We start from the raw sequence: 26629 nt of genomic DNA, 5'->3' as shown, positions 1-26629 counted from the left end.
ATAAAAGTATTGTAGTGGTGGCACACGCCTTTAATCCCAGCACTCGGGAGGCAGAGACAGGCGGATTTCTGAGTTCGAGGCCAGCCTGGTCTACAGAGTGAGTTCCAGGACAGCCAGGACTACACAGAGAAACCCTGTCTCGAAAACCAAAAAAAAAAAAGTATTGTAATAGGTGGAAAGTTTTAAAAGCAATTAGTAGACCACAGGTAGTTTAGATGGTCCAAGAATCATGGAGATATATATAAGTAAACATTCATCAGGTGAATGAGACGGCTGAACAAAAGATTTTAATGAGAAGTCATCTGAGACTTTTCAGCAGTGAAGTGGAGCCACTAAAGTTAGTCCTTTAGGGTAACTGAAACGGTTTTCCTGTGGGACAGGATCACTGGAAAGGACTGCTGAGTGGCCTGGGGACCAGTGGCTGCTGGCCATCTAGTTGTGTGGTGTGCAGAGCCTTGGCTAGGACAGTACTAACAGGAGTGGGAAGAGAGGCAGCTGGGAAGCTTGGTAATTAGACACTGTGCATGACCAGCTTGGAAGTGACACTCAGGCCTTGTGAAAAGATGTGGGAATAAGGAAGTCGCAAGGATCTACATGTTGGACAGTGGGAAGAGGCTGTGACACATCTTCTCAACACTAGAAAGAACAGGAAGCTGAGCTGGGGAAGATCTCCTGACAACTAAATCGGGCCAGCGTCAGTCTGCACGTACTTAGGAATTAAGGACACATTGGCACTGTCGTGTTCTTAACTTGGCGTCTCTTACTGCCCTGCCTCCCCCTTATCTATCCCCTTCATGTTCCTTAAGATGTGTGTGTGTTGGGGGTGGGGCTCCTCCGGAGTCTGTCTTAGATCTCTCTTCTTTATATTTTCCCTAAGATGGATTGTGTCCACTTCCAAAGCATTAATTAATATCTTGATGCTATTAACTCTTAAATATGCGGATTCTTTTTCTCATTTTAGAGCCCACGTTCTCACAGATCTAAGCGATTGGTTATGTCTCCATCCCGCAGTAAATCCGAGGTTAAACTCCTTTTGCTGCAGCCGTCCTTACCCAGCACACTTCCGCCTTCGAGCAGTTTTCCTGGAAGTGTGAGAGCTGGGACCTCCTCTTCAGCTCCTCTCCTCTGCACATTTGCAGTCAGTCATGGAACAGGCCTTCGGCGCTGCCCTTCAGTGTCTCAGGTCTGCGTGTCTCACACCTCACCCTGCTGCTCTTCCTTCAGGATTCTTGCCTGAATCTCTGTGAGCTGCCTGTTCTTCTCTAATCCATTCTCCACACTGGAACCAGAGTCGTTTTTTTTTTTTTTTTTTTTAATAAAAGGGCATGTCTGATCCTGTCATCCACTGCTTCAAACTCCTTAGCAGCGCCCGTAACTCCTCGCACAGTTTACAAGCCCTGAGTGTTCTGGCAGCTGCCAAACTTTCCTGCCTCATCTGGGCCCTGCACCCCTCCCCCATGCGCTGGGTCCTGGCCAGAGTGAGCTATTTTCAGTGCGTCTAATTTGCTGTGCTACCGTCTCTTCCTTCTGTATCTTGGGGCATGTTTTGACCATAGTTTCTTGACATCAATTCTTGTTCATCCTTTAGGCCTCGGCTTTGATCTGACTTTTTGCAGACTGCTCTGGCTCTAGCGTGCTTCCTGTGTATTCTATCCCATATGCTTTTTTATGTTTATGCTATGTTTTGTTACATTGCTTTTTATTACACAGCTATACATTTTGTAGAAATGAATGCCAGTGAGTTGACTTAATCTAGACTAAGTAGAACACTTACACTCTTGCCCTCCCCTCAAGATGCTTCCAGTCCCTGTGGGAATAACACCACATTTGTATATTCCAGAGCAGTCATGTGGTAAAGCACACAGACATAGGAGGCGGTGCTGGTGCTGAACCCTGTGTCTTGCAAGTCAGAGTAGAAAGCATGGTTCTGGTTCCCTATTAAGTTTGAGGAGGTTCTCTTCTGTCCCATTTTACTCTAGGAAAGACTTATTGGATTGATTCCAGGTAGGTTTGAGTCCAGAAATGGCAAGGGGCAAGTTTTCTTAGCATCGCTCAGCTGATACTGATTTCTTTGTCGATGGCTTTTCATATGTGTTAGAAGAACAGAGTGTCAAAGCTTCCACTCAGGTGGAGGAGGGCACAGCACTCACTGTCTGTGTGCACATCCGTGCATCTGTGGTATTACAGATTATAGAAGTCATGATCCTTATAATGCAATGCCAAGATGCAGAGGAAAAATAAGGTCTCCATTGTGTCCTCCCGGGTGCTATCAGAAATAGTCCCTGTAGGGCTAGAGAGATGGCTCAGCAGTTAAGAGCACTGACTGCTCTTCCAGAGGTCCTGAGTTCAATTCCCAGCAACCACATGGTGGCTCACAACCATCTGTAATGGGATCCAGTGCCGTTTTCTGGTGTGTGTCTGAAGACAGCTACAGTGTACTCATATAAATAAAAATGAATAAATCTTAAAAAAAGAAGAGAGAAAGAAAGAAAGAAAGAAAGAAAGAAAGAAAGAGAGAGAGAGAGAGAGAAAGAAAGAAAGGAAGAGAGAGAGAAAGAGGAAGAAAAAGTCCCTGTAACATCAGTGGTTGTTTTCAGACCCTTTCATGAATATTTATACACACATGAGTATTTAGCTTTATCTACTCATGTATAGGTGTTTTTTCTTTCTTTCTTTTAACTACTGTTCTGTGACTTTTTTTTTTAACCTAATAATGTATCTTGGTCCTTTTTGATATGACAAAGAGAAAGTACAAATCATCCCAGGTTTGAGTTTTGATAAAACATGGATGGATAAGCATTTTACTTTTTAAAAAAAATAAATTAATGTATATGCATGCCTTTCAGTGGTTAGCCCATAATCCTTGGGTACTGGAGAAGGTTGGTTTAGAGTCTTCCTTTACCACTTGTCACATGTGTGTGCCACCTACGCCCCGGACCTGGAAATGCTTCAGGGCACTAGCCTCCAAACTCTCTGAGCCTTGTGTATTTGCCCACAAAAGCATTTCTTGGTAGTCTTATTGTCTGGTTAGCACTGATGTGAAATTTTCTAACCTGGTGCCTTGCTTACACCTCATGGACTGTACTTGCTATAACAGCATGGGCGAACACCGTAGCTCTGTAAAGGGTAGCAGTGTATAAGCCAATCCCTTTAACCGGGTGGTGAGGTGTTTCCTTCTCATCTTAAACTTTCCTTGCTGTTGAGAAAAGTTAACACCCGGGATTATCTTCTCGGGCTGTTTTGTAATTACCCATTCTGAATAGTGTTTGTTGATGGGTAGTCAAGGGGACACTTGGCGATCCTCTTCTGTTTCTGAACTCAAACCTGGGCTGATTTGTATTCACTCTTTGTCACATTCCATCAGAGGACTGATAAATGCTCTACCGCTGCTATAAATCCTGTCGGTTCCTTATATGTGACACACTGAGCTCAAAAACAACAGACGGTGATAGACACAGTAGAGAATACAGTGCTGGAGGAAGAGAAGCAGAAGGAAGAATTAGTAGTAGTTGTGATAACAAATTTTACCTGGAATTTAGCTGCTAACTCTGAGTACTACCTCAACTCATTAAGAATTTCTCAGAGTTTCATACACTTTGTTATTAGAGGAATCTACCTTTGATATGTTTAACATGATTATACTTTAAAAATGCCTACAAGGAACTTAGTTTTGTTTTGTTTCCTAAAGAATTAACATGCAACTTGACTTTGATCCATGCAAACCATATGGTTTGAGAGAACCAACTCCAGCAATTTTCCATTCTGCCACATGTGCTCACAAGTGCGCACGTGCACACACACATACACACACACACACACTCACACATAATCACTAAATAAGTGTTAAAAAAGAGAAAGAACTAACATAGATGGGATGGGATGCTAGGGGCGGGAGCAGAAGAGGATTTAGAGACATTAGACAGGTAACTCCCTCTACACACCACTTACGCCATTTTATAAATATTGCACAATTTGACCTTGAAAGAAATGACTAATGTATCAAATGTTCAAAGATTGACTTGTGACTCTTGGGTTCTGCAGCACCTCCTCTGGCTTTCATTTCCTCTCTGAGCAGATCATAGTGTGAGTCCTGTTCCTACTTCAACAACTGAACACTGGTGCATGTAAAGATACATGCATCTATACCTTAAACTTCTGCCCTGCTTACTTGTGTGCTTATTCTAATTTGCCTTCAATTTCTGTGATTTTTGGTTTTTCGAGACAGGGTTTCTCTGTGTAGCCCTTGCTGTCCTGGAACTCACTCTGTAGACCAGGCTGGCCTCGAACTCAGAAATCTACCTATCTCTGCCTCCCAAGTGCTGGGATTAAAGGCGTGAGCCACCACTGACTGGCTAAATTTCTGTGATTTTTAAAATACTTTGTTAAAAAAAAAATCTGTTTAGAATTCTGCAGTGAGAAGACTCTTAGACCAAGGGCCTTTGACTGTCTATGCATAGTTACTAGGACAGGCCGTCTTGAGGTCGCCGCCATCCCACATGCTCTGTAGCCTCTCACGTCTCTCTCCACTACCACGTGACATACCTTCCTTTGTGAACCTTATTTAGGCACCAATCATGGCTGTGGTGCGCTTAGGAAAAGAGAGAGAACCGGTCAGGATTATCACCTGCATCAGAGATTCTTGCAGCCGCTCTTCTTTATCTGGCCATAGTAGGCTGACCACAAGTGATAGGAGGTGGCCATGGGAGTGGTGGGTTGTTGAGGCTCTGTGCGTGTCGTGGGTGGGAGTAGCTTCAGTGGGATCCTGTCAGTCTTTAGCATGAGAGACAGCTGAGCCCTTCCCATGTACTTTCTAAGAAGAAGATCAGTGTTTAAAAAAATAAATAAAAAAAAGGGTTGAATTCATGTTGAAATAATTCTGCTCTTAGAAAATCATGAAAGGCTGGGCAGTGGTGGGGCACGCCTTTAACCCCAGTACTTGGGAGGCAGAGGCAGGCGGATTTCGGAGTTCCAGGCCAACCTGGTCTACAGAGTGAGTTCCAGGACAGCCAGGGCTACACAGAGAAACCCTGTCTCGGGGAAAAAAAAAGAAAGAAAGAAAGAAAAAAAGAAACTCATGAAAGAATTTGAAGAAAAATATGACTTGTAAGGACACACAGAAATTGGACAAACGATACTGTTTAGATTCATCGTTTCTGTTATCTTCACCAAACATGGTTTTGCCCTCTTGCTGGTAAACTCTGGCTTTTTGCTCTCAATCGCTGCTGGCAAGTTGCAGGATTTTTCTCCCATCTGGCATTATTTAATTCTCCTCTCCATGTCTGCAACGAAACCAGAAGTGGATGTGTGTCTTCACATACAGGTTTTGGTGCACGAGGGGGCTGTATCGTTGACTCAGATCTAGACTGTGTTAGGATGGGACCTTGGAGGTCTGTAGATTATCAAGTGCTTCTGTGGAGATGCACCTACAAGTGGTCCACAGAACACCAGTCTGAGACGTGCTACTGTGCTCATTCTTCCCGCTGGAGAGCACCGGGCTCCCAGGACACCAAGCACCTTAGACTAAAGTCCCAGGCAGGGAGAGGCTAAGTCGCCTTGCCCTCAGTCTGGTGCCCTTTAGGCTTTGTGACTCAGACACATAAATGATCTGATTTATTGTTGGCTTTTTTTAAATTTCAGATTTCACAACTTGGTTGAGAAATTCTTGAGAGCAGGCTTCACAGCCTTCCAGAGCCTGTGGTTGATTCACAGAGCCCCTTCTTGCCTCTGACAGTCCCTGCAGGTTCCCTGCCGGGCCCAGAAAGTTTGGGGGGGACAGTAGTCATCGTCCCCTGCCTTTTTGTGAATGGTTTAGATCTCGGCTCCTGCGAACATTAGAAATGTGTATTCAGTATGGATCACTATAAAGAAAGGAAAGAGAATAACTATTTTTAAAAAGTAAAAACAGTAACTATTAGTATTCTTGGGGGATCATTCTGTTAGTTTTTGTTATACTTCTCTCTCTCTCTCTCTCTCTCTCTCTCTCTCGTGTGTGTGTGTGTGTGTATTTACACACAATTTCTTTACTTTTTTTTTTTTTAAAGATTTATTTATTTATTATATATGAATACACTGTAGCTGTCTTCAGACACCTCACAATAGGGCATCAGATCTCATTACAGATGGTTGTGAGCCACCATGTGGTTGCTGGGATTTGAACTCAGGACCTCTGGAAGTGCAGTCAGTGCTCTTAACCACTGAGCCATCTCTCCAGCCCCCACAATTTCTTTTTTAATTTTGTAACAGGTTTTCTGCCTGTACAAGTTAACTTTAAGTAGGTGATACTCCATTTCATAAAAAGATAATACCATCGTTTATTTAATCAGTTCCCTATAATCCTTTGAGTTTTTCATGATTATATACCATGTATGCCAAGCGTCCCTGGAGCTACATATTTCTGCCTAACCATAGCTCTTTCAGATAAATTCCTGGAAGTGGAAATGCTGAATCAGAGAGCATTAATAATTATACCCATTCTTGTTATGCGCTGCCAAAGTTAGCCTTCCTTTTTATGTATTGTTATTATCACCGCCACCATCACCACCATCATCACCACCACCATCATCACGATCACCATCACCACCACCATCACCACCATCACCACCATCATCACCATCACCATCATCACGATCACCATCACCACCACCACCACCACCACCACCATCATCATCACCACCACCACCACCATCATCACCATCATCATCATCACTGCTTCTATAGGTTTTTCAGGACAGGGTCTCACTCTGTAACCCAGACTGGCCTAGAATTCATGGCACTACTTCTAGAAGCTTCAGTTTCTTGAGTGCTGAGAATATAGGCTGATGCCACCGTGCTGACTTTAGATGTCATTTTTCAGTCAGAATGTCCTATAACTGAGAGCAGACACTATGGAAGGGCACTGGAAAAGAAGTAATAATATTAAAAGCGTCACAGGAAACTGATGGACAGTGGAGGCACTGGTTTAGTTTGAGATTCACGCTTGGGCCTCAGTTCCCTCATCCTTATTGAGGGGAAGGTAGAGCAGGTACCAGAACTTTGTGAGCCCCCATCACATGAGTCCCTCGTCCCAGTGGAATATGGAGGCCGTACACACAAGCTCTGGCCAGGAGGATGCTGTGTGCGCATGCCCCAAGTGCAGCTTGAGCATCTTTGGAAGAATTACCACACAGACGTGCTCCCACAGTAGGAGTAGTTACAGAGACTGCCGTGTGTCCAGAGCGAGCTTCTTTAGCGCAGTTCTTGATCATGCACTAGTGCAGTGGTTCTAATCCCTCCCACTGCTGCAACCCTTTAGAACAGTTCCTCATGCTCTGCTGACCCCAACCATAGAATTGTTTCACTGCTACTTCATAACTGTCATTTTTGCTATTGTTATGAGTTGTAATGTAGATGTCTGATCTGTGACCCCAAAGGGCTGTGACCCACAGGTTGAGAACCACTGTACTGAGACTGAGCAGATAGTCATGGGAGTTGAGTGTGATACATTGAATCTTCATCCAAGGCCATAGGAAAGCAGACACCCTACTCACTCTCTGTCTTCTGAAGACCACACTTCTTGCTTCATTTTCTGTTGCTATAACAGAACACCTGAGACTAGTTGGCTTATAAAGGAAACAGGCATAGTAAGCTCACAGGTATAAGACCCGAAAGTCCAAGACCAGACAGATGCAACTGGCAAGGGCTTCATGCTCTGTCCTAACCTAACAAAACCCAGGACTAGAGCTGTGCATAAGAGGTGGAATGTACAGGGTAGGCATTCCCCATAGCAGCTCGGAGAGTAATCAGTTCAGCAAGAGTGAGACTTAGCAGGTTGGTAACCTCTTTAAAAAATGTTTTTAGATTTGTTTATTTTTATGTGTATGGGTATTTTGTGTACCATTTGCATGTCTGGTCCCCAAAGACATAAGAGGAGGACGTGGAATCCTTTGGAACTGGAGTTACAGATGGTTGTGATCCACCATGTGGGTGCTAGGACTCACACTGAGGTCCTCTGGAAGAGTGGCAAGTGCTCTTAACTCCTGGGTCATAGCTCTATCCCCCCAAAAGTATATTTGGTAACACTAGTTTATTTTTTTAGGGGGGTCATCTTGTTTGTTTGCTTTTGTTTTTGGTTTTTGTTTGGTTTTTGGAGGCAGTGTCTCACTATGCAGCCCTGGTTGTCATGGAACTGCCTTTGTAGACCAGGCTGTTCTTGAACTTGCAGAGATCAGCCTGCCTAACAAGTATTGAGATCAAACATGTGCTACCATGCCTGGCTGCTCAATACCCTCGCCTCTCAACATTTCCATTCTGGGGACTCTCTTTCAACTTGAGTTTTAGACGGCACATACCATATACAACACAGAGCACCTACTGTATTTCTTCATTTTGAGGGGTTATTCTAACTGTCTCCCATCCTTCTTCTGATGCTTTTTCCTAGTCACTAACACAGTATCTCTTTTCTCTGGTGTACATAAGAATTTTTGAGGCTTTGAAGGAATACAGATTTTCAGGCTTGGCCTCAAGTGTATAAAATCTGAGAACCAGGCAAGCCAAGACTCAGCCCCTGGGCTGCTGAGCCACCTCCCTGGACCTTCAGCTCTGTCAGGGAGACTGGTGTTCAAGACCCAGATCTACCTCTTACTAGATGTCTCCATGAGAAAGTCATCTAGGCTCTGTGTTCTTTCCCAAAGAGAGGAAGAATAGCACCTTGTCATAGAACTTTGTGATATGAGAGAACACACTAGTGATTTAACACCACACAGTACCCCTTAATAGATACAACTTTGATATGTTTGTTTATCAATTATTTTTTAAATAAAATAAATCAAAGACTGTATAAAACTCTTAATATAGTCCCTCCCATTTTGTGGTTATTTTAATCTCTAACTTCTTGGGTCCTATATGTATTTACTATTTATTTACTTATTTAAAAATAATATTTATATTTTTTCCAAATTTTGGGGGTCAGCATGCTCACACAATACTGAGAATCATAAGAAGCAAAGCACTAGAAAACTGTCCTAACTACCAGCAAGCTGATATTCCCTTTTACTCCTTATATATGTGTCAGTGCATTAACAGAATACACACGTTCTGCGTGGCTGAGCGCATGTGGTATGTATCTCACTTGCCCACACATCAGGCTACTTATGAAGTTCCAAAGCCTTGGAATATTTTCATAACCAAGCACTTGATACCAATGCCATTGAAGGTGTATTTTATTATCATTCTTGAAAACAAAGAAATACCTTAAAATCAAAATGACATTAAGAGATACATACTGGTAGATCAGCAGCTACACAGCTGTTCATGTAATGCCTAATTTAAAACAAGGTCCATGGCATGAGAGTGGAAACTGTTTAGACACTTCAGTATCAGATTTGTACTATCATAATATCTATATAAACAATGTTTCCATTTAATTGTTTAATATTACATTCCTATACTACAGCCCAAAGAAAGGCGCCACCTATCAGTGGTTATAATCACAGTGTAAACGTGGAGTATCTGAATGCACCTCTGCTTCTTAATAACCTCGGAAGTATTGATTATGCGGCACAGAGGTGGTTTAACAATGCCACATCCCAGATGTTTCTTTTCTATTAATTTTCACAAGACACATTTGCGCTCTGTCGAGTTTGCTAGTCCCATTCTTACCATACATTATCATCTGTAAACATCTAAAAGCTTTGTGTTGTGAAATAAGGGCTGATAAACACAGGCACGTTACCACAACAAATCATGTCTATAGAAACAGGTTATTATTTGAAAGTGTCTCTGGATGTGAAGATCCTTGTAAGGAGCTTTCTCCTCGCCTTTCCTCTCCTTTCTCCCTCCATTCAGTGTGGAAGTGAAGAGCTGTGTTAGCTTACGTCAGTTAATAATAGTCATTCCCAGAAAATAAGCCTTCCTATTCAGCAATAAGCCAGTTTTTTATTGAAAATGGGCACAGCTCAGCATTGAGGACCTGTTTGTGCTTTATGCAGACGCCACTACTAACTTAGTGTGCTTACGGAACAATGAGTCCAAATTTATCTAATGAAAGACACGTGGACCTTTTCCGTCCCCTTCCTCTCCACCTCCCTTACCACCCAGTGACCAAACAGAGTGCAAGTCAAACAGGTGACGTTTAACAGTTCTGTTTGAATTGACTTAGAAAATGCTTAAAATATGGGAATCGGGGAGATGGTTCAGTTGGTCAAGTGTTTGCCAAACAAGCATGGGAGCCTCAGTTCAGATCTCCAACACTTGTGCAAAAGCTGAGTGTAGCCTCTGTAACCCCAGTGCTGGGGTAGGAGGTAGAGACAGGTAGATTCCTGGGGCTCAGAATCCAGTCAGTATATCCATGAACATCAGTAATTTCCAGGTTCATCGAGAGACCCTGAATCAAAAAATAAGGTAGTGAGCTAGAGAGATGGCTCAGTGGTTAGGGGAGCTTGCTGGTCTTGCAGAGGTGGGTTCAGTCTCTGGTACCAGTATGGCAGCTTACAGCCATAATTCAGTTCCAGAGGAGTCTGACACCCTCTTCTGGGTCTTCAGGTACCAGGCACACAGGGGAAGCTCATACATACTTGTAGGCAAACACTCATATACATAAAATAAATAAATCTTTTCCAAAATAAGGTAGAGAGTGACAGAAGCAAACACCCCAGTGTGAGCCAAAACAACTCTTCTTCCATTAAGTTGCTCGTGTTGAGTATTTGATCACTAGGACACGATCCTGGAATACTTCAGGTACCTACAGCACTGGCTACCCCCCGAGACGTCAGCTTGGCGTGATCTCCACAGTGCACCAGGTCCTGAAGCTCAGCTAGTCTACATACCTGCCTTGGGTTCGAATCATCTCTGTTTTTCCTGAGTGACTTCTGCCACCCCAGGTGACACTTCCTAGTTAAGGTGAGGCATGTCTTGTGAGCAGCTCTGGTTTTCTTGAGACCACAGAGAAGGAGAACACACCTACTTTTCCCTTGTGAAACATCTTGAAGTCTGTGAAGAAAGCAATTCCACTGATCTCCACAATTCCTCAGAGCCACTGCTTCTCCAAGGTTCATTCTCCAGTTGGTTTGGTTCCACGACCTTCTGGAGTTTCGTTAGTCCTTTACCGCCCTGCCCACATCTCTGAACTTTTTTTTAAAAAAAATAAATCTATTTATTCTATATATGTGAGTACACTGTAGCTGTCTTCAGACACACCAGAAGAAGGCACCAGATCTCATTACAGATGGTCTGTAAGCCACCATGTGGTTGCTGGGAATTGAACTCAGGACCTCTGGAAGAGCAGTCAAGTGCTCTTAACTGCTGAGTCATCTCTCCAGCCCATCTCTGAACTTTTTTTTAGCGTCTGTCTATAGTTACTTTAAACTGGGTACCCAGGGTTCAGTGGAGTACTGGGACTGTGGGTGTTAGACACAAGTACCCTCCTTTAGTGAAAACATCAGTCTTCCAGTGCAGGTTGAGACGGTATTAACCTTTAGACATCTTCAGTCCGCCTTCACTCCTGTTGACTTCACTACTGAGTTAACTAACAAAGCCTTATCTCCCCCTGCTGCACTCAGGTAGAGGAGACTTACATTTACTCCTGATAATTTGGTCTCCTTAGACTTGCTCAGTCTCCTACAACTGTCAAGGGATAAGAAATGTCTTTTTCCTAGCTTGTGATTCAGTGGAGGCCAAGGACATACACTTGGTGAAATAAAAACTCAAGGATACTTAGGCAGCTGAGTCTATCATCAGTTGTAACTATCTGCAGAGTGTCCTCTGGCTTGCTTTTAGAGACATGTATGGGCACATGTTAACTACTTACCTACCTCAGGTCCCCTCCAGACTTCATGAGTTTCCGTGTCTTGGAGTGATGCCTGGAAATAGGTATTTAAATAAACCCTGTAGGACCTTGATACATTGTTTTCAGAGTTGCTACTGTAATTATTGAAGACTTAAATCCAAAAGATATGGCCAAAGTCAGATAATGTTAATTAAGGGAATGATTTTTTTTTTTTGTAGCCTAGGCTGGCCTCAAAGTCACTTGTTTAGCCCAGGTTGGCCTTGAACTCACAGCAGTCTTCAGTACCCTGAGTGCTAGAGTTTCAGACGTGTACCACCTTGCCTGGCTTATGACTGTGATTTCTGAGGAACAGAGGAACATGAACTAGACTAGAGGTTCCCTGTGAAGGAAAGAAGCCGTACGTTGTCAACAGAGCAGTGTATTTCAGCTGGAGGAGAAGGGCCAACCCGCGACTGCTGAAACCAGAAAGCGCACGATGCCAGACGACAGCAAGGCAGGACCTGCTACAGAAGCAGCGTGATCTTTGTCATCAAGAATTCATGAAATACCAGGCAACACCCTAGGAGGGAGTGTAGAAGGGTGGGGGTGTCAGCAAAGATTAGTTAGGAGCGTCGCTCCACACATCCCATCCCTCGTTCTGAGCTATCTGATGAGAAGATCTATATGAATTTCAGTTGACTAATTTGGACGCAGACCAGTCAGGTGGTAGACAGCTCGCACAGCTGCTCAGTGCTCAGGGCATGGGTCGTTTTCAGGCGCTCACAGTGGAGCTCAGTGCATCCTGGGCTCTTTAGAGCCGGCAACTGCATACCTCACCTAAACAAAATGATGTCAAGAGATTGGGGTCCCCACTTGAGTGGTCTTGGTCTTGAATGTCTCCTTGAGGATTTAGAAAGTACACAGATGGAGTACGGAGGGTGACCCACCTTCCACTCTCATCAGCAAACACTCTTTGAAACGGAAGTTGATGAAAGTCGTGCTCCAAGCCCTTCCTTCCAGCATGGCTAGAAACAACAGAGTGGTGCTGGAGAGGTGCTCAGTGCCCAGTGCCTAAGGCGTGGACCTGAGTTTGGTACTCAGCACTGTACTCTTATCTTGCAGCTCACAGTGGCCTGTAACTCCGGCTCCCTGGTTCTAAAGCTTTTTCCTCCCCTCCGCCAACCCTGCTCTAACGTATACAGAACAACACACACACAATTGAATCTTGCTTGGTGTGGTGGCATGCACCTTTAATCCCAGCACTCAGGAGGTGGAGCTCTTGAGTTCGAGGCTAGCTTAGTCTCTATGACAAGTTCCAGAACAGCCAAGACTACACAGGTAGACCTTGGCTCAAATAGGATGAATAAATAAATCTTTTTTTTTTTTTTTAAAAAAAACCCTGTTTCCTGACATGAGCATTCTGTACTCTGAAAAGAGGAATTTAAGCAGAACTAGTGCTTGTTAGTTTCAGTTACTACTTTTTAGAGACTCAGGCTGAAATTATGAAAACCTAGCGAGATCAAGTACTAGCAATAGCTGGGACCGTACCGAGTACAAGTCCACGCACCTTTTAATGTTAGACATTCAGACCTGGTTTGCTTAGAGAAGCTTGCAATACTTGTGGCGATGCCCCAACTTGCACTGGTCTCAACAGACTCATCCTTGGCAGGCAGTGTTGTCTGCGTCTGAGCTGGAAGCCACTGGGATTCCCCTTTTAAGTATCACTAATCAGTGTCATCCTGCCCCCACCCCTGAAATGAATTAGGCACTCCTTGCCCAATGCTAATTCGATAGAGATTGTTTCTAATTTATTGACATTCTGACAATAAGTTTCTTCCCTTGAATACCTGCAATTTTGCTGACAGTTTTTCTTGATGCAGTTGGCCTCTGGTGACATCTAGGAAAAAAAGTTGTTTAATTCACATTGAAAAAGAAAAGCTTGGCAAACACAATGTGTCTCATTTTGGACAGTATTTTCAAAGAATATAAACAGCAAACATTACTGTTTATCCCTTAGGTTGCAGAACTAAGGCTATGTAACTTTTAGAATGCTACTTTAAGGAAATGTTAGCAAACTTATTAGATACCCTATAAATGTTTCTGTGCGCTGCTTTCACTAGTGGGGCTGGCAATGCCTGTCACTGTGGTAAAGCCGTGTTTTATGTAGACTTTTAGACCGGAAGTCTCCATGCTGTCTGTAATGCCCACCTTAACGTCTCTTGATGTTTACCCCATCAGAAGTTTTACAGGTATGTTCATGTCTGGGTCTTGGGGTATCCTGGTTTTGTATGTTGTGGGAGGACTGTTGATTCAGCTAAGAGACTGGTAGTTAAAGGGGAAAATAACGTATTGCTGGTTCCCCTCAAAGCAAAGGGAAAGATGCACTATGCCAGTCTAGACTGCACTTAGTCACTTTGGAGCAAATACTGAGAAATGGCTTGCGTGCTTTGCAGCAGAATTGAGGTCCTGTCATGTGAGTGCAAGCAGAACAAAGAATGTACCCCTAAGAGCCCGTGTCAGCTTTCTAATGCTGGTAGAAACTTTAAGAGGGCTTCAGTTGGAGAAATGAAGACTGTGGATCGGAAATCGACTTACGATAAATGGGAGCGGAGGGGGCGTGCACAAGTGGTATTGATCATTGTGCTGGCTTGGCCTTTACCGAGGGGGCTGCATGTTGACTCTGTGACGCGGGCTTAGAAAACTTGAGAAATTGGTGGAGTAGTCTCTGCTCAAGGCACAGAAAAGCAAGAGAACTGATTCTGGCAGTCCGTCTGGAAGAGCAGCTGACACTGTGGGAAGTCCCAAGCTCACTAAGCCGCTAGCCTTTGGAGATGTTACGACGTAGTATATGATGTAGTGTATGCTCTGCTGTGTTCACCTGGTGCTGGAGCGTCGTCAGTGCTACAGACACTGGAGTCCGCAGCAGCCCGTGCATCAGTAGCACTAGAGAAAGTCTTAAGGCCCGAGATGACCACCTTGTCACTCTCAGAAATAATTAACTGAAGCAAAATAGTCATTTATCTCGAGCTTTGCAGTCACATCTAATGTGATCTAATTCTTAGGTAGCAGTTGAAGGTCAGGCTCTATCATCATTCATGCGTAGCCAGATGATAAAAGTGAGCTGCCGTCACGGCATCAGCAGGCACTTTCCGTGTCCGGCTTGATCATCACAGTGACCTTCAGCCTACCGTTAGTGATTTCCACCTGGTAAGTGGAAGACCAGGCTCTTAACGTAGAGACGCAGGCCCCAGCACGGCTGCTGCGTGTGCACATGTATGTGATGTAGAACATGGTGCACATGTGTGTGGAGGCCAGAGCCAGTGCCAGCTGTCCTCCTTAGCGCTCTCGCTCTCTCTCTCTCGCTCTCTCTCGCTCTCTCTCTCTCTCCTTTTTCTTTTATTTTTGAGATTATAATATAATTACATGACTTTTCCCTTCCCTTTCCTCCCTAGAACAGCCCCTGCTTTTTTTTAGAACTCTACAACCGCGTGTGTATGTATGTATAAATAACTGAGTTTAGCACAAAAGAATGCCCTTTATTCTAAGATTACTTCTATCATTTCTTTTGTTATTAAATGTATTTTCATTTATGAAACAATGGTCATATTTTATATTTATTTACTTTTGGTACAAGGTCTTACTGTGTCATCATGGCTGTCCTAGAACTTAGAATATAGACCAAGCTGGCCTTGAACTCATAAAGATCCACCTGTCTCTGCCTCCTGGGTCCTGGGATTGAAGGCATATATATCTGTTTAAAAAAGAAATCTTGAACTGATAAAATTGAAAAGAAACAAACAGAAACCCTAAACAACACAATCAGAGCATCTCTCCCCAGTTTTGGAGTGGGAGTGGGGGGTTCTTGTTTGTAAGCAGTTGTTTTGTTTTATAAATGTGGTTATTGTTTTGAGTCTTGGTCTCACTACATGGCCCAGGATGTCCTAGAACTCTATTACTATTTATTATTATTAATATTATTTTATTATATTATCAATATCATTATTACTACTACTACTAACTACTACTACATTTATTCTGTGCATGTGTGTGTACATGTATGTACATGTGCCATAGTTCACATGTGGAGGTCAGAGGACAGCTTGCTGGAGTTGGTTCTCTCCTACTATGTGAGTCGAACTCAAGTCATCAGGCTTGGAGGTGAACATCGTTACTCCCTGAACCCTCTCACCAACCTGCTCCAGTACTCGCCGTCCTCCTGCCTCTGCCCTCTGAGCAGAGGTGTGCACCACCACACCTGGTCCTCACCTCTTTTAAAACACGTTGGGTCTGGTTTTGAAGATTGTGAAGTCCAAGTCTAAGAACTGGCTAGAAAAATTGATGCATAGTAACTTTTAATATTCTCTAGAAATCTTGATTTATTTCCTTTTTTAGTTCAACTAACCGTCAACCTTTCTTTCACCTAAACAAACCGTACCCTCAGTCTTCTTGACAAATATCTATTAAGAAATATAATTAAGATGAAGCTTTGTACTGCAAATTCTAGGAAATGTCTAGAAATGCTTTAAGAAATCTAGAATGGGTGCCAATCAGTTTTCGACTAGGTTCTTTCTAGACAGTCTCCCAGTGTCTCGTCACTTAAATCATTACTAAAGCAGCATGCGATCATTCATGGTGTGGTGGCTTAAATGAAAATAGCCCCCATCAGCTCATAAGGAATGGCACTATTGGGAGGTGTGGCCGTGTTGGAGTAAGTGTGTTACTTCATGGTGTCCCTTCACCACAACAGAAGCCCTAAGACAAACTGTTTGTGTGGTATCTTGTATTTGTATCTTTATAATAGCTAGTGCATGTGTGCCAGTGAAGGTTAGTACTGTCGTCTGTTTGGATAGCAAAATGAGTGTGAAGGTAGCCATGCTCAAGAGGAACCAGCAGGAGAGCCAAGCAAAAGCTAAGGGTATCATTTGCCCTAAGTGTGGTCTTCACTCTGCGTTTCAGTTAGCTGTGTGTTGTCAGCAACTGTACCACCGTTATATTGCTTTATCCACTGAACTTCTCTCTTGGTCTATCTCAAACACCCACCTTTTGATTATAACCAAGATTCTGCTATATCAGTAACCACTATGGAGACCTCAGATCTGAGCATACTTTAGAAAGGAAAGGTACCTCAATCCAAAGTTCTCTGGCCCTAATATAAGACCTTGTGTCCCAGGTCAGCATGAATCTCCTGAATATGAGTGTGTGTGTGTGTGTGTGTGTGTGTGTGTGTGTGTGTGTGTGTGTGCATGCATGTCACAGCTCTCTGAGGAAAACTGAGGATATCGTTCTCTTATTCCAGCATGTGGGTCCTGGAAGTTGAACTCAGAGCTCAGGTCCTGAGGCTTGGTTTTAGGTGTTGTCTTTACGCAGTAAACCATTCCCCAGCCCTATCATTCCTTTTCACTCCTTATCCAGAGTATTCAGTGGTATGGTCAAGTGTTTTCTTTTCTCCCTCCCTCCTTCCCTCTCTCCCTTCCTTTCTTCCTTATGTGTTACATAGAGTGGGAGGTGGGGTGTTCATGTGCCATGCACACATGTGCAGATCTGAGGACAGCTTGCTGGAATCGGTTCTCTCCTTCTACTGTGTAGGTTCCAGGACCCGAATTTAGCTCATCAGGCTTGGCAGCAAGAGCCTTTATCCACTGAACCATCTTGCTGGCTCCTATATATTGTTTTTGTTTGTGTTTTTAATGCTGTGCAGGTTAACCCCAAATCCTTGCACACACTAGGCACATGCTTTGCATGAGCTGCATCCCCATTCCTCAGAGCCTTTCACCTAGTCTCCGTGGATTGACCTCAGAGTGTAGGAGTCCCCTCCACTGTGTGGGAACGCATGTGTGCATTTTCCTGCAGACGTTCATTAGACTGTTCGTGGAAAAGACCAGAGGAATAAACTGAGCGTGGAGTTGTGTACCTGTAACTCTGTGACGCAGGAGGCTCAGGCAAGGGAATCGGGAGTTCAAGCTCAGCTTGAGCTGTATGAGAACCTGTCTCAACCAAAATCAACACAACACACACACACACACACACACACACACACACACACATGGGTCGGGGGAGGAATAAGAATGAGGGTGAATGAAAGAATATGTCAACCTAAACAATTTCCACCAGTTTCTTTTTCTTCTATATCTTACCTTTTATATTTAATTTACTGGTTACTGGTCCAGGGTACCGATCACGAGAAGCCTATGTAATATTAAGGGAGGAAAAAATGGCAGCAGATGATACTGCAGGCTGCGATCAGAGGGTCCCCCAAATCAGCGCCAAGAAAAGCTCAGGGGAAGGCTGGGCATCAGCAAGGGAGCAGGGCTTCCTTTTGACGCCTACATCCCAGCGAACATGAGTGATATGAAAGAAAGTTCACCTGGAAAAAATCCAGTCAGCTAGTCAGTGTCTGCAGAAAAAAAGATGAGTATCCCTTTGCCTACCCTTCTACCCTCTGCAAGTTCAGAACTCACGCATGAATTGGTGACATGGCTCAGTGGCTAAGAGTTGATTGCTGCCAAACCTGGGGACCTGAGTTCAATCCCCAGGACCCACATGATAGGAGGAGAGACTCAACTCTCCCTCCAGTTGTCCTCTGACCTCTATATTCTAACCACACAATATTCTAACATAGCATGCTTGTGCCCTTCTCAACCAAACAGATGCATAAAATGTTAACTCATGGCAGTGAAGGTCTGCCACAGAGCCTGTCGGTCTCTAGGCACCTCCAGGGCTCTGGCCATAGCAGGTCACTGCTGCCATCCATGCCCCTACTTCTGTGCCCCGTCCTCTTAGTCTCTCTTTATGATGTCATCTCCTTCCCACTGCCCAGACACGACTGCTGTGCATCCTTCTAGGCCAGACTCAGTGTCTCTTTGTTCCTGTGTCCAGTCCTAATTTTCTACTATCACCTCAACAAAATCAGTCTTTCTTGGGGAGATGCCAAAGATATTTCATGCATTTCACTGATCCGTTAGGGTAAAGTTTAGATGCTTGCCTTCTGGCTTTCCGACCAAGCCAGGAATCCCACGCAGGGAGGGACTGCTGTTTGCATGTCTTGTGTCCCTAGCACCTACCTCTGTGCTTCATCCCAGCGGGAGCTGAATACACATTTGTGTTGAATGGAATCAGTTGTTATGATTCACTGAAAATTAGAGACCAGTGCGTATTTAATAAGTCAGGAAAGACTATAATAATAGTAATAGCATGGTCTCACTTCCACTGCTTATTCAAATAACTGATCCTTTTGTGGAGCTGGATTTTGAGAATCTTCTTGTCAATGTGTATTTCTTTGATATGCTAGAAGGAAGCCGCTAAGACATGCTGTCGATGTTACTCAGACTGTATTGTCATTTCAAAGATAACATGTTATGTGTCTCATAAGCATGCATGTCAGCCTTCTCCCTTAATTTCCATGGCAATATTTTGTGAACTATTTATAAGATCCGAGTTAGTTTAATTCAAACCACATTAAGCATTTTCCGTTCACAAAAACAGAATTGCAAAGTTCAGAGTCTACTATTCATGAGCAATTTGTTATGATAATCTGAAAAGGCTTGGATACTGCAAATAAGATATATATATATATATATATATATCCATAAATTAAAGGGTTCAACTAATTTTGAAAAATAGATTCTTCTCCCTCAGATTCTGAATTTTGGAGAAAAGGAATCAAGAATTTACCAATTTGGCTCCCTCTTTTTGTGCATACTTTGGGCTAAACATTATGTTGGGTCAGTTGTGATTCAAGATCAATAAAACAGCATTTCCCCTTAAAGAGCACATCATCTCAGAGAGAAGGTAAATAAACAAATGACTGAAATATAGACCTCTGAGATGAGAAAGGGACACTCCCGCTTTGAGAGCTATGGTTGAGGTTAGGGATGGATGTGCCGGCCAGCCAGTGAGGCTGGTGAATCAGAGCTGCCGGGAGGTCACGACTGATAGATAATCTCTTTTTTAAATATGTGAAGTGGGAATCTAGGTCATCTCCAGAGTTAGAGGCATGAGGTAGCTCTTGAGAAGAACTGAGTATTTCCATAATTCATAAGGAGAATTAGAAAAGAGATAACAAAGGCAAGTAAGAGACGGCGTGTGAGAGCATGAGTAAAGGAAAGCTGTAAGCCGAGCTGAAATCGGATAGTGTGGGGGAGGAGGCATGTCAGTCAGCACGACGGCTGCAGTTCCCTCCAGCTCTGCTCTGTGGCCATGTTGTGCTCAGGGCTCACAGGGCAGGGATAACAGAAGACATGAAGAGCCTTTCCAAGAAAGCACGGCCTAGCCTGGGAGGGGTCTCCTGACAAGGAGATTGACAGACTTGGAGGACATCTAGACAAGATGAGGACAGGCCTGGACTTTGGCCCTCTGCAAACCTTGCTGCTCTCCTTCTGCTCCTCCTCTTCTTGTTTATGTATGTTTATTTTCATGCATATGAGGGTTCGCCTACGTGAATGTAGGTGTACTGTCTGCATGCCTGGAGAGGGTATTGAGTCCCCTGGAACCGGAGCTACAGACAGTTGTGAGCTGCCATGAGGGCACAGGCAACTGAACCCAGATCCAGATCCTCTGGAGGAGCAGCCAGTGCTGTTAACCACTGAGCCTCTCACCGGGCTTCTTGTACTTCAGTCACCTGCATTTGTCTTGTGCATATGGTCAAATGGTAGCTGTTGGCTTGAAGATTAAGAGTAAGTTTCCAAAGCCTGGTCATCCTGGAGGCTTGGATGTGGGCTGTGATTGGTGGTGACAACCTCCAGGAAAAGAGCCAGTCTTACCCATAATGCAGTATAAACCTTCTGCCCGAGGGCTGGGCCAAAGGTCAAAGACATTTTGCTATCCATGGCTCTTGGGCAGAGCTTTACTCTGTGATGAGAAAGTTGTGGTGCTGAGCCTGCAGGGGTTTCACTGAGGTTCTCTTTCTGCCTGCAAACTTAACCAGGAGTGTAGATCTCACTGTTGTAATGTGTCTTTTCTGGACATAATGATGTTACCTTTGGATGTCTCTGGCAACCCAAAAGCTCTTCCTCCTCCTTAGAGTCTTACTTCTGGCAGTTAATTGTGTCTTGTAATTTCTTTTACTTGTTGTCAGTGGTACCATTATACTTTTCCCCCTAAAGATAGAATTTTTAAGACTCTAATTTTAGATAAGGACAAGTCATTTTCACAAGAGCACACTGTGTTGCATTTCCAGTCTCTTCACTTATCATTACGAGAATAACCCTGAAGTCTAATACTTAGTTACTGCACTGAGTGCTGTGTCAGTGTAGTGTAAAAGAAGAACAGACTTAGCAGAAACCATGGACCATCGCAGTGGCACAGTGAAGGTCGGTGTCCCCAGAAGAGTAGAGAAAAGTCACAGGTCATCTTCATCTTAAGAAATGGAGCAAACAGTCCTAGAGTAGACCAGAGACACTCTGGGGAGCCCGGATCATCACTCTTGCTAATTTGGCTTGTTAGTGGCAAGTAATTGAAAACTATTTTTGAAACTTCATTTCCATCTGGGTGGCCCTAAAAAGTCATACCCATTTGTCATGTGACATTTGTCACTGAAGACATCTATCCTTATTTGCAAAATTGTTGCCATCAGTCTAGACCTTGGGACTCGTGTCCATCCGTCCAGCCCAGGCACTCTTGCTGCTTCTCCAAGTTCGTTTCCATTGGCTGACCTATCCTGTGACTAAGATGGAGCTCCTGTAGCCTGCTATATTGTAATAGATGGATTTCCACTAGAATTTCCCCAAGGCAGACTTTCCTCCTGATCTCAAGAGACTATAAAGCAAGTAATAATTCCTAGTTAGATATTAGGTCAGAGAGACAATTCCAAAGTAAAAGTGTTCATTCTAAGTGATAAAAGAGTATTTCAGAAATCTGTAGCTTGCAGCTTCCCTTCTCCCTACAAATATAGCAGCAGCCAGGACTGGTTTCTGGGTGTCTATTTAAAACAAAGTAAAAGGCTTGACTGTTCATCCTTGTCTACTGACAACTCTCAGATATTACTGTGTGTAAGTGACATGGGTGGTCTGTCCTTAGGGGTATATGAAGAAGGCAGGCCTTCCTTCACATGTCCTCTTCAATTGCAGTGAGTTGGTGTAAGACTGTCTCTTCTTCCTTTTTAGGTTGTAAACATGTTAAAGGCATCCTGTTGTACGGACCCCCTGGTTGTGGTAAGACTCTCTTGGCTCGACAGATTGGCAAGATGCTGAATGCGAGAGAGCCCAAGGTGGTCAATGGGCCAGAAATCCTTAACAAGTATGTGGGAGAATCGGAGGCTAACATCCGTAAACTCTTTGCTGACGCTGAAGAGGAGCAAAGGAGGGTATGTGGACATAAGACTGACTGACTAAAAATGTGGTGTGGCTCACATGAAGAGTGACGCCCAGAGACTGGAGCTCACTTGTTACTGGGATCTATGGTTTGAAACAACTTGCAGGTAAAATACAGTTGGCATCAATAATTATTTGCAGAATTTCCCTAGAGCAGTGGTTCTCAACCTACCTGTCTTAGTCAGGGTTTTTATTCCTGTACAAAACATCATGACCAAGAAGCAAATTAGGGAGGAAAGGGTTTATTCAGCTTACACTTCCACATTGCTGTTCATCACCAAAGGAAGTCAGGACTGGGACTCAAGCAGGTCAGGAAGCAGGAGCTGATGCAGAGGCCGTGGAGGGATGTTACTTACTAGCTTGCTCAGCCTGCTTTCTTATAAAACCGAGGATTACCAGCCCAGGGGTGGCACCACCCACAATGGGCCCTCCCCCCTTGATCACTAATTGAGAAAATGCCTTACAGCTTGATCTCATGGAGACATTTCCTCAAGGGAGGCTCCTTTCTCTGTAATAACTCCAGCTTGTGTCAAATTGACACACAAAACCAGCCACCAGTGTATTTCCTAACACTGTAACCCTTTAATGTAGCCTCTCATGTTGTGATGACCCCACCACCACCACAAAATTATTTTCGTTGCTACTTCACTTCTATAATTTTGCTACTATTTCGAATTGTCGTGTAGTATCTGTGTTTTCTGATGGTCTTAGGTGACCTATGTGAAAGGGTCATTCAACCTCCCATAGGGGTCATGACCCACAGCTTGGGAACCTGTGCCCTAGAGGTTATATGGGGTTGTCATGATTTGAAATGCTGCTATACATGTATTCAAAAAAGACCTTGAATATACTTTCAAGTGATGCTTTTGGACTACATTGTTTCCAAACACTTGAACTCAGTTTCTCTTTTGGGAAAGGAGGGAAGTTAAGTCCATGAGTAGATTTTAGGAATTTTCTGTGTCAAGTTCCACATGAAGTATACCTTCAGCTCCTGGGGTCAGGTCAGTTGTGGAGTAATGTCTTTCAGATTATAGCATTACCCATCGTTCCCACCTACAATGACGGGGAAGAGTATGGACGTTATCTGGAGCTCCAGAGGCCATATTTAAACTGATGGTGAGTTTAAAAACTCGAAAGCTGGGGGCTGGAGAGATGGCTCAGTGGTTAAGAGCACTGGCTGTTCTTCCAGAGGACCTGAGTTCAGATCCCAGTATCCATTTGGCAGCTCATAACTATCCATAACTCCAGCTTCAAGTATTTCCTCTTCTGCTCTCCTAAGGCACCAGGCACACACATAACACTTACATACATGTAAGCAAAGCATTCATACACATAATATAAAAGTAGTAAGTCTTAAAAACAAAAAAACCCTGTCTCAAAAAACAAAACCAAAAACAAAAACAAAACCCTCAAAAGTTGAATTTGGGCCTTAGGTGGGGGAAAATTATTTGAAAACCAGACCGAGTTTCTTAACTGTGACAGCAATTTCATGTGTCATCTTGACTGGGGCATAAGTTGCCCAGATGTTTAGTTGTACACCCTGGGTATATTTGTAAAAGTGTTTCTGGGTAAAATTCACTTTGAAATGGTAAGCTGAAGCCGGGCAGTGGTGGCACACGCCTTTAATCCCAGCACTTGGGAGGCAGAGGCAGGCAGATTTCTAAGTTCAAGGCCAGCCTGGTCTACAGAGTGAGTTCCAGGACAGCCAGGGCTACACAGAGAAACCCTGTCTCGAAAAACCTAAAAAAAGAAACGGTAAGCTGAGCAAAGTGGATTGTCCTCTCAATGTGGGCAGATCTCGTCCAGTCAGAGGCCACCTGGCATCTTCTAAACAGAGACAAAGGAACTAGAAGCCACAGAATGGCATTTTAAGAGCTTGAGAGAAAAATCTAGTTTTAAAATTTTTAACATGAGATATACAGGTTTCATGGTAGAGCACTGTGTGAGGCCCTAGTTTCAGTCCCCAACACGGCAAACATAAAAGACTGAATCTCTCCTTCACTTTAACATCTGAATGGCGTTCTTCATCCTACTGTGGAGGGTGAGATGGTTCTTCTCTGTTAATTTTTCTTTGCTGCCTATGGCCAAGAACGGTGCTGTGACATCAGGGGAGTTCTTCTTGAACCATTCGTCACATAACTGCACATCCTTCCTGTTTACAGTGGTTGCCATTACAACCTCCTTGAACTCAGGTGGAAATGCTGATGCTGGGATTCCAAAGATGGTAATATAGCATAATTCACCTTAGAGTTAAAAAAAAGTCTGGTGGACTTGCATGGTTATGGAAAGACACAGTAAGCATTAGTATATTTTAAGAATTCTTTTTGTTCTTTGGAAACTTAGAAAAAAGGGAAAGCATGAGACAGCAGTCCCTATAGTTAGTTTCAACTGCTAACAACAACAAAAAAAAAAAGTAAACTGAGTCTAATGGGCCCTGATAGTTATACACTAAACAAAGATGAGTGGAAACACAGTCTAGTAAAACAGCTCATAAAAGTTCGCTTGTGAGAGTTTCCATGTAGCTGCATAGATAACTTTGGTACTGTTTTTAAACTCAGTTTAAACATGGCACCACTAATGATAAAACTGCATTGGCAAAGAATTTCTATTAGTCATACCCAGCGTCTTCTGTCACATCCAGACAGGACTTGGTATACCCAGCTAATAACCCCATGGAGGGTAAAGTGGGTTACGTCATAAAGAAAAAGCTCCCCTCTGTGACTCTCGACACTCTTGGCCAACAGACATGTAGGTCAGCTAGATACATTTAGAGCAGCCACTTTCGAAGGCTGTTGCCAGCGGTTCAGTAGCATCAGCCCTGTTTTGTTTCTGTGGGAAAGATGGCAAATGGTAGAAGCAGAGGCAGGAGCCAGTATGTTGAAGAGGGTTGCACATGGAAAGTCAGCCTCTGGCACGTGTTAATTGGTGTCTCGGTTACAGTCTATGAACCTGACTCCTAACTCACTGAACTATGAGCTTGGCTTAAACGGACACTTTGTGACACCTGTTGATGTTATTGTGCTAACTGGGTGAGGAGAGGGAGCCGCTGTCCGGACACAAGGTCTATGAGCTCTGAAAACGCCTGGATTGTACGGTCATGTGCTTAGGACAGAGTGTCCCTGTGAGAAACAGCGTCTTGCAGTCTTCGGCATCCTTCTTGACTCGTGGGTAGCAGGGTTAGTATAGATGGAAGGTGTAACACCACACAGCTCAGGGCGTGTGGACAATGACATGCCAGCACTCACTGAAGTTCCTTTCTGCTTCTTGTCCATAAATGTTTTATGTTCAAATGTTTTTATATTTCAGACAGGGTCTCACTACGTAGACCAGAGTAGACTGGCCTCTTAGAGATCCACTTGCTTCTGCCTCCCATGCTCAGCCAGGCTATGAATACCTTTTGAAAATGTAAAATCCTACAGTTTCTCAGCCACAAACAATGGTGTCCTGGTTTTACACTGAGTTAATTGTACCTCTATGATGTGCTCTCTGGCAAAGCGAAGCTCAAAGTTCTGGTTTTTCTGCAGGTTGGTCAATGAACAGTTTTGGGCATGAGATTTTTTTATTTTCTTATGAATCAAAGTATCATTTGCCATTAGACAAATGTATAATGTATATTCAGTATATACAGTGACACTGAGAAATGAAACTTTTTAAATGTTAATTTATTTTTTAAAATATTTATGGAAAGAGAATAATTTTAGGTGATTGTTTAGAGAAAAAAGTAAAACTTAAATTCCAAAAACTTTGAAGGACACCTGGGTATCATTTCAATACAGAATTGTGCTAAAGAACGAGCAGCTCTTTACATATGAGAACAGGGGCATCCGAAGGGGTTTTATCTGTTGAATGAGTATACAGCAATTTTGACTTTTTCTCTTCTGGCATATACTTTTATGAATTTGTGGAACTACCGCTAAAGTTGGAATGTAATGTTAGTATTTCCTACGTTAATTTATAGATTTAATCTAATTCTAATTAATGCTTGGATTCGCTTTCTTTCTTCCTTGGTGTGTATGTAAGCATGAGGAACGTGTGTTTGTGAGTGTGACTGTGACATGCATGCCAGAGGTCATGGTTCGTCTTATTCTACTACTCTTCCCTTTATTTTTAAGACAGACTTTCTCAGTGTCCCCATGGCTGCCATTTGGCTAGACCTGTGGCTAACAAGCCCCTAGGGTCTGCCTGTCTCTGCCCACCTAACTCTGGGTTTCAGGTGCACACCATGGGCCACCTTTTACATGGGTGCTGGAGATCAATACTTAAAGTTATACATTAATAGACTTAATTACAAAGCATGTTTATAAGCCAATAAAAGAAACACATAGGAGGGCTGGAGAGATGGCTCAGTGGTTAAGAGCATTGACTACACTTGCAGAGGTCCTGAGTTCTATTCCCAGCAACCACATGTAATGGGATGCAATCCCTCTTCTAGTGAGTCTGAAGGAAACAACCATGTACTCACATACATAAAATAAATAAATCTTAAAAAAAAAAGAAACACATAGGAGACTTATCAAATAATAAGAGAAAAATTAGCAATGGTAAAAATATATAATATATTTTTGGTTGTGAGCCTAGTCTT

The 26629-nt window shown here is 43.4% G+C and overlaps 1 protein-coding gene across 2 annotated transcripts in view; it reads left to right on the top strand.

The window, feature by feature from the left end:
* Nucleotides 1–26629, top strand: part of Nsf (N-ethylmaleimide sensitive factor, vesicle fusing ATPase) — a 132378-nt gene that overhangs the window by 50506 nt on the left and 55243 nt on the right. For both annotated transcript variants that reach the window (XM_028780624.1, XM_028780625.1), the window contains exon 9: nt 21841–22040. In XM_028780624.1, the coding sequence (XP_028636457.1) occupies nt 21841–22040 (200 nt within the window). The remainder of the gene's footprint in view (nt 1–21840; nt 22041–26629) is intronic.

Source organism: Grammomys surdaster, unplaced genomic scaffold (genome assembly GCF_004785775.1).
Source record: "Grammomys surdaster isolate TR1022 unplaced genomic scaffold, NIH_TR_1.0 371, whole genome shotgun sequence".
In the NCBI taxonomy this organism is placed as follows: domain Eukaryota; kingdom Metazoa; phylum Chordata; class Mammalia; order Rodentia; family Muridae; genus Grammomys; species Grammomys surdaster.
The sequence above is the reverse complement of the archived record's forward strand: the minus strand, read 5'-3'. Positions and strand labels throughout refer to the sequence as shown.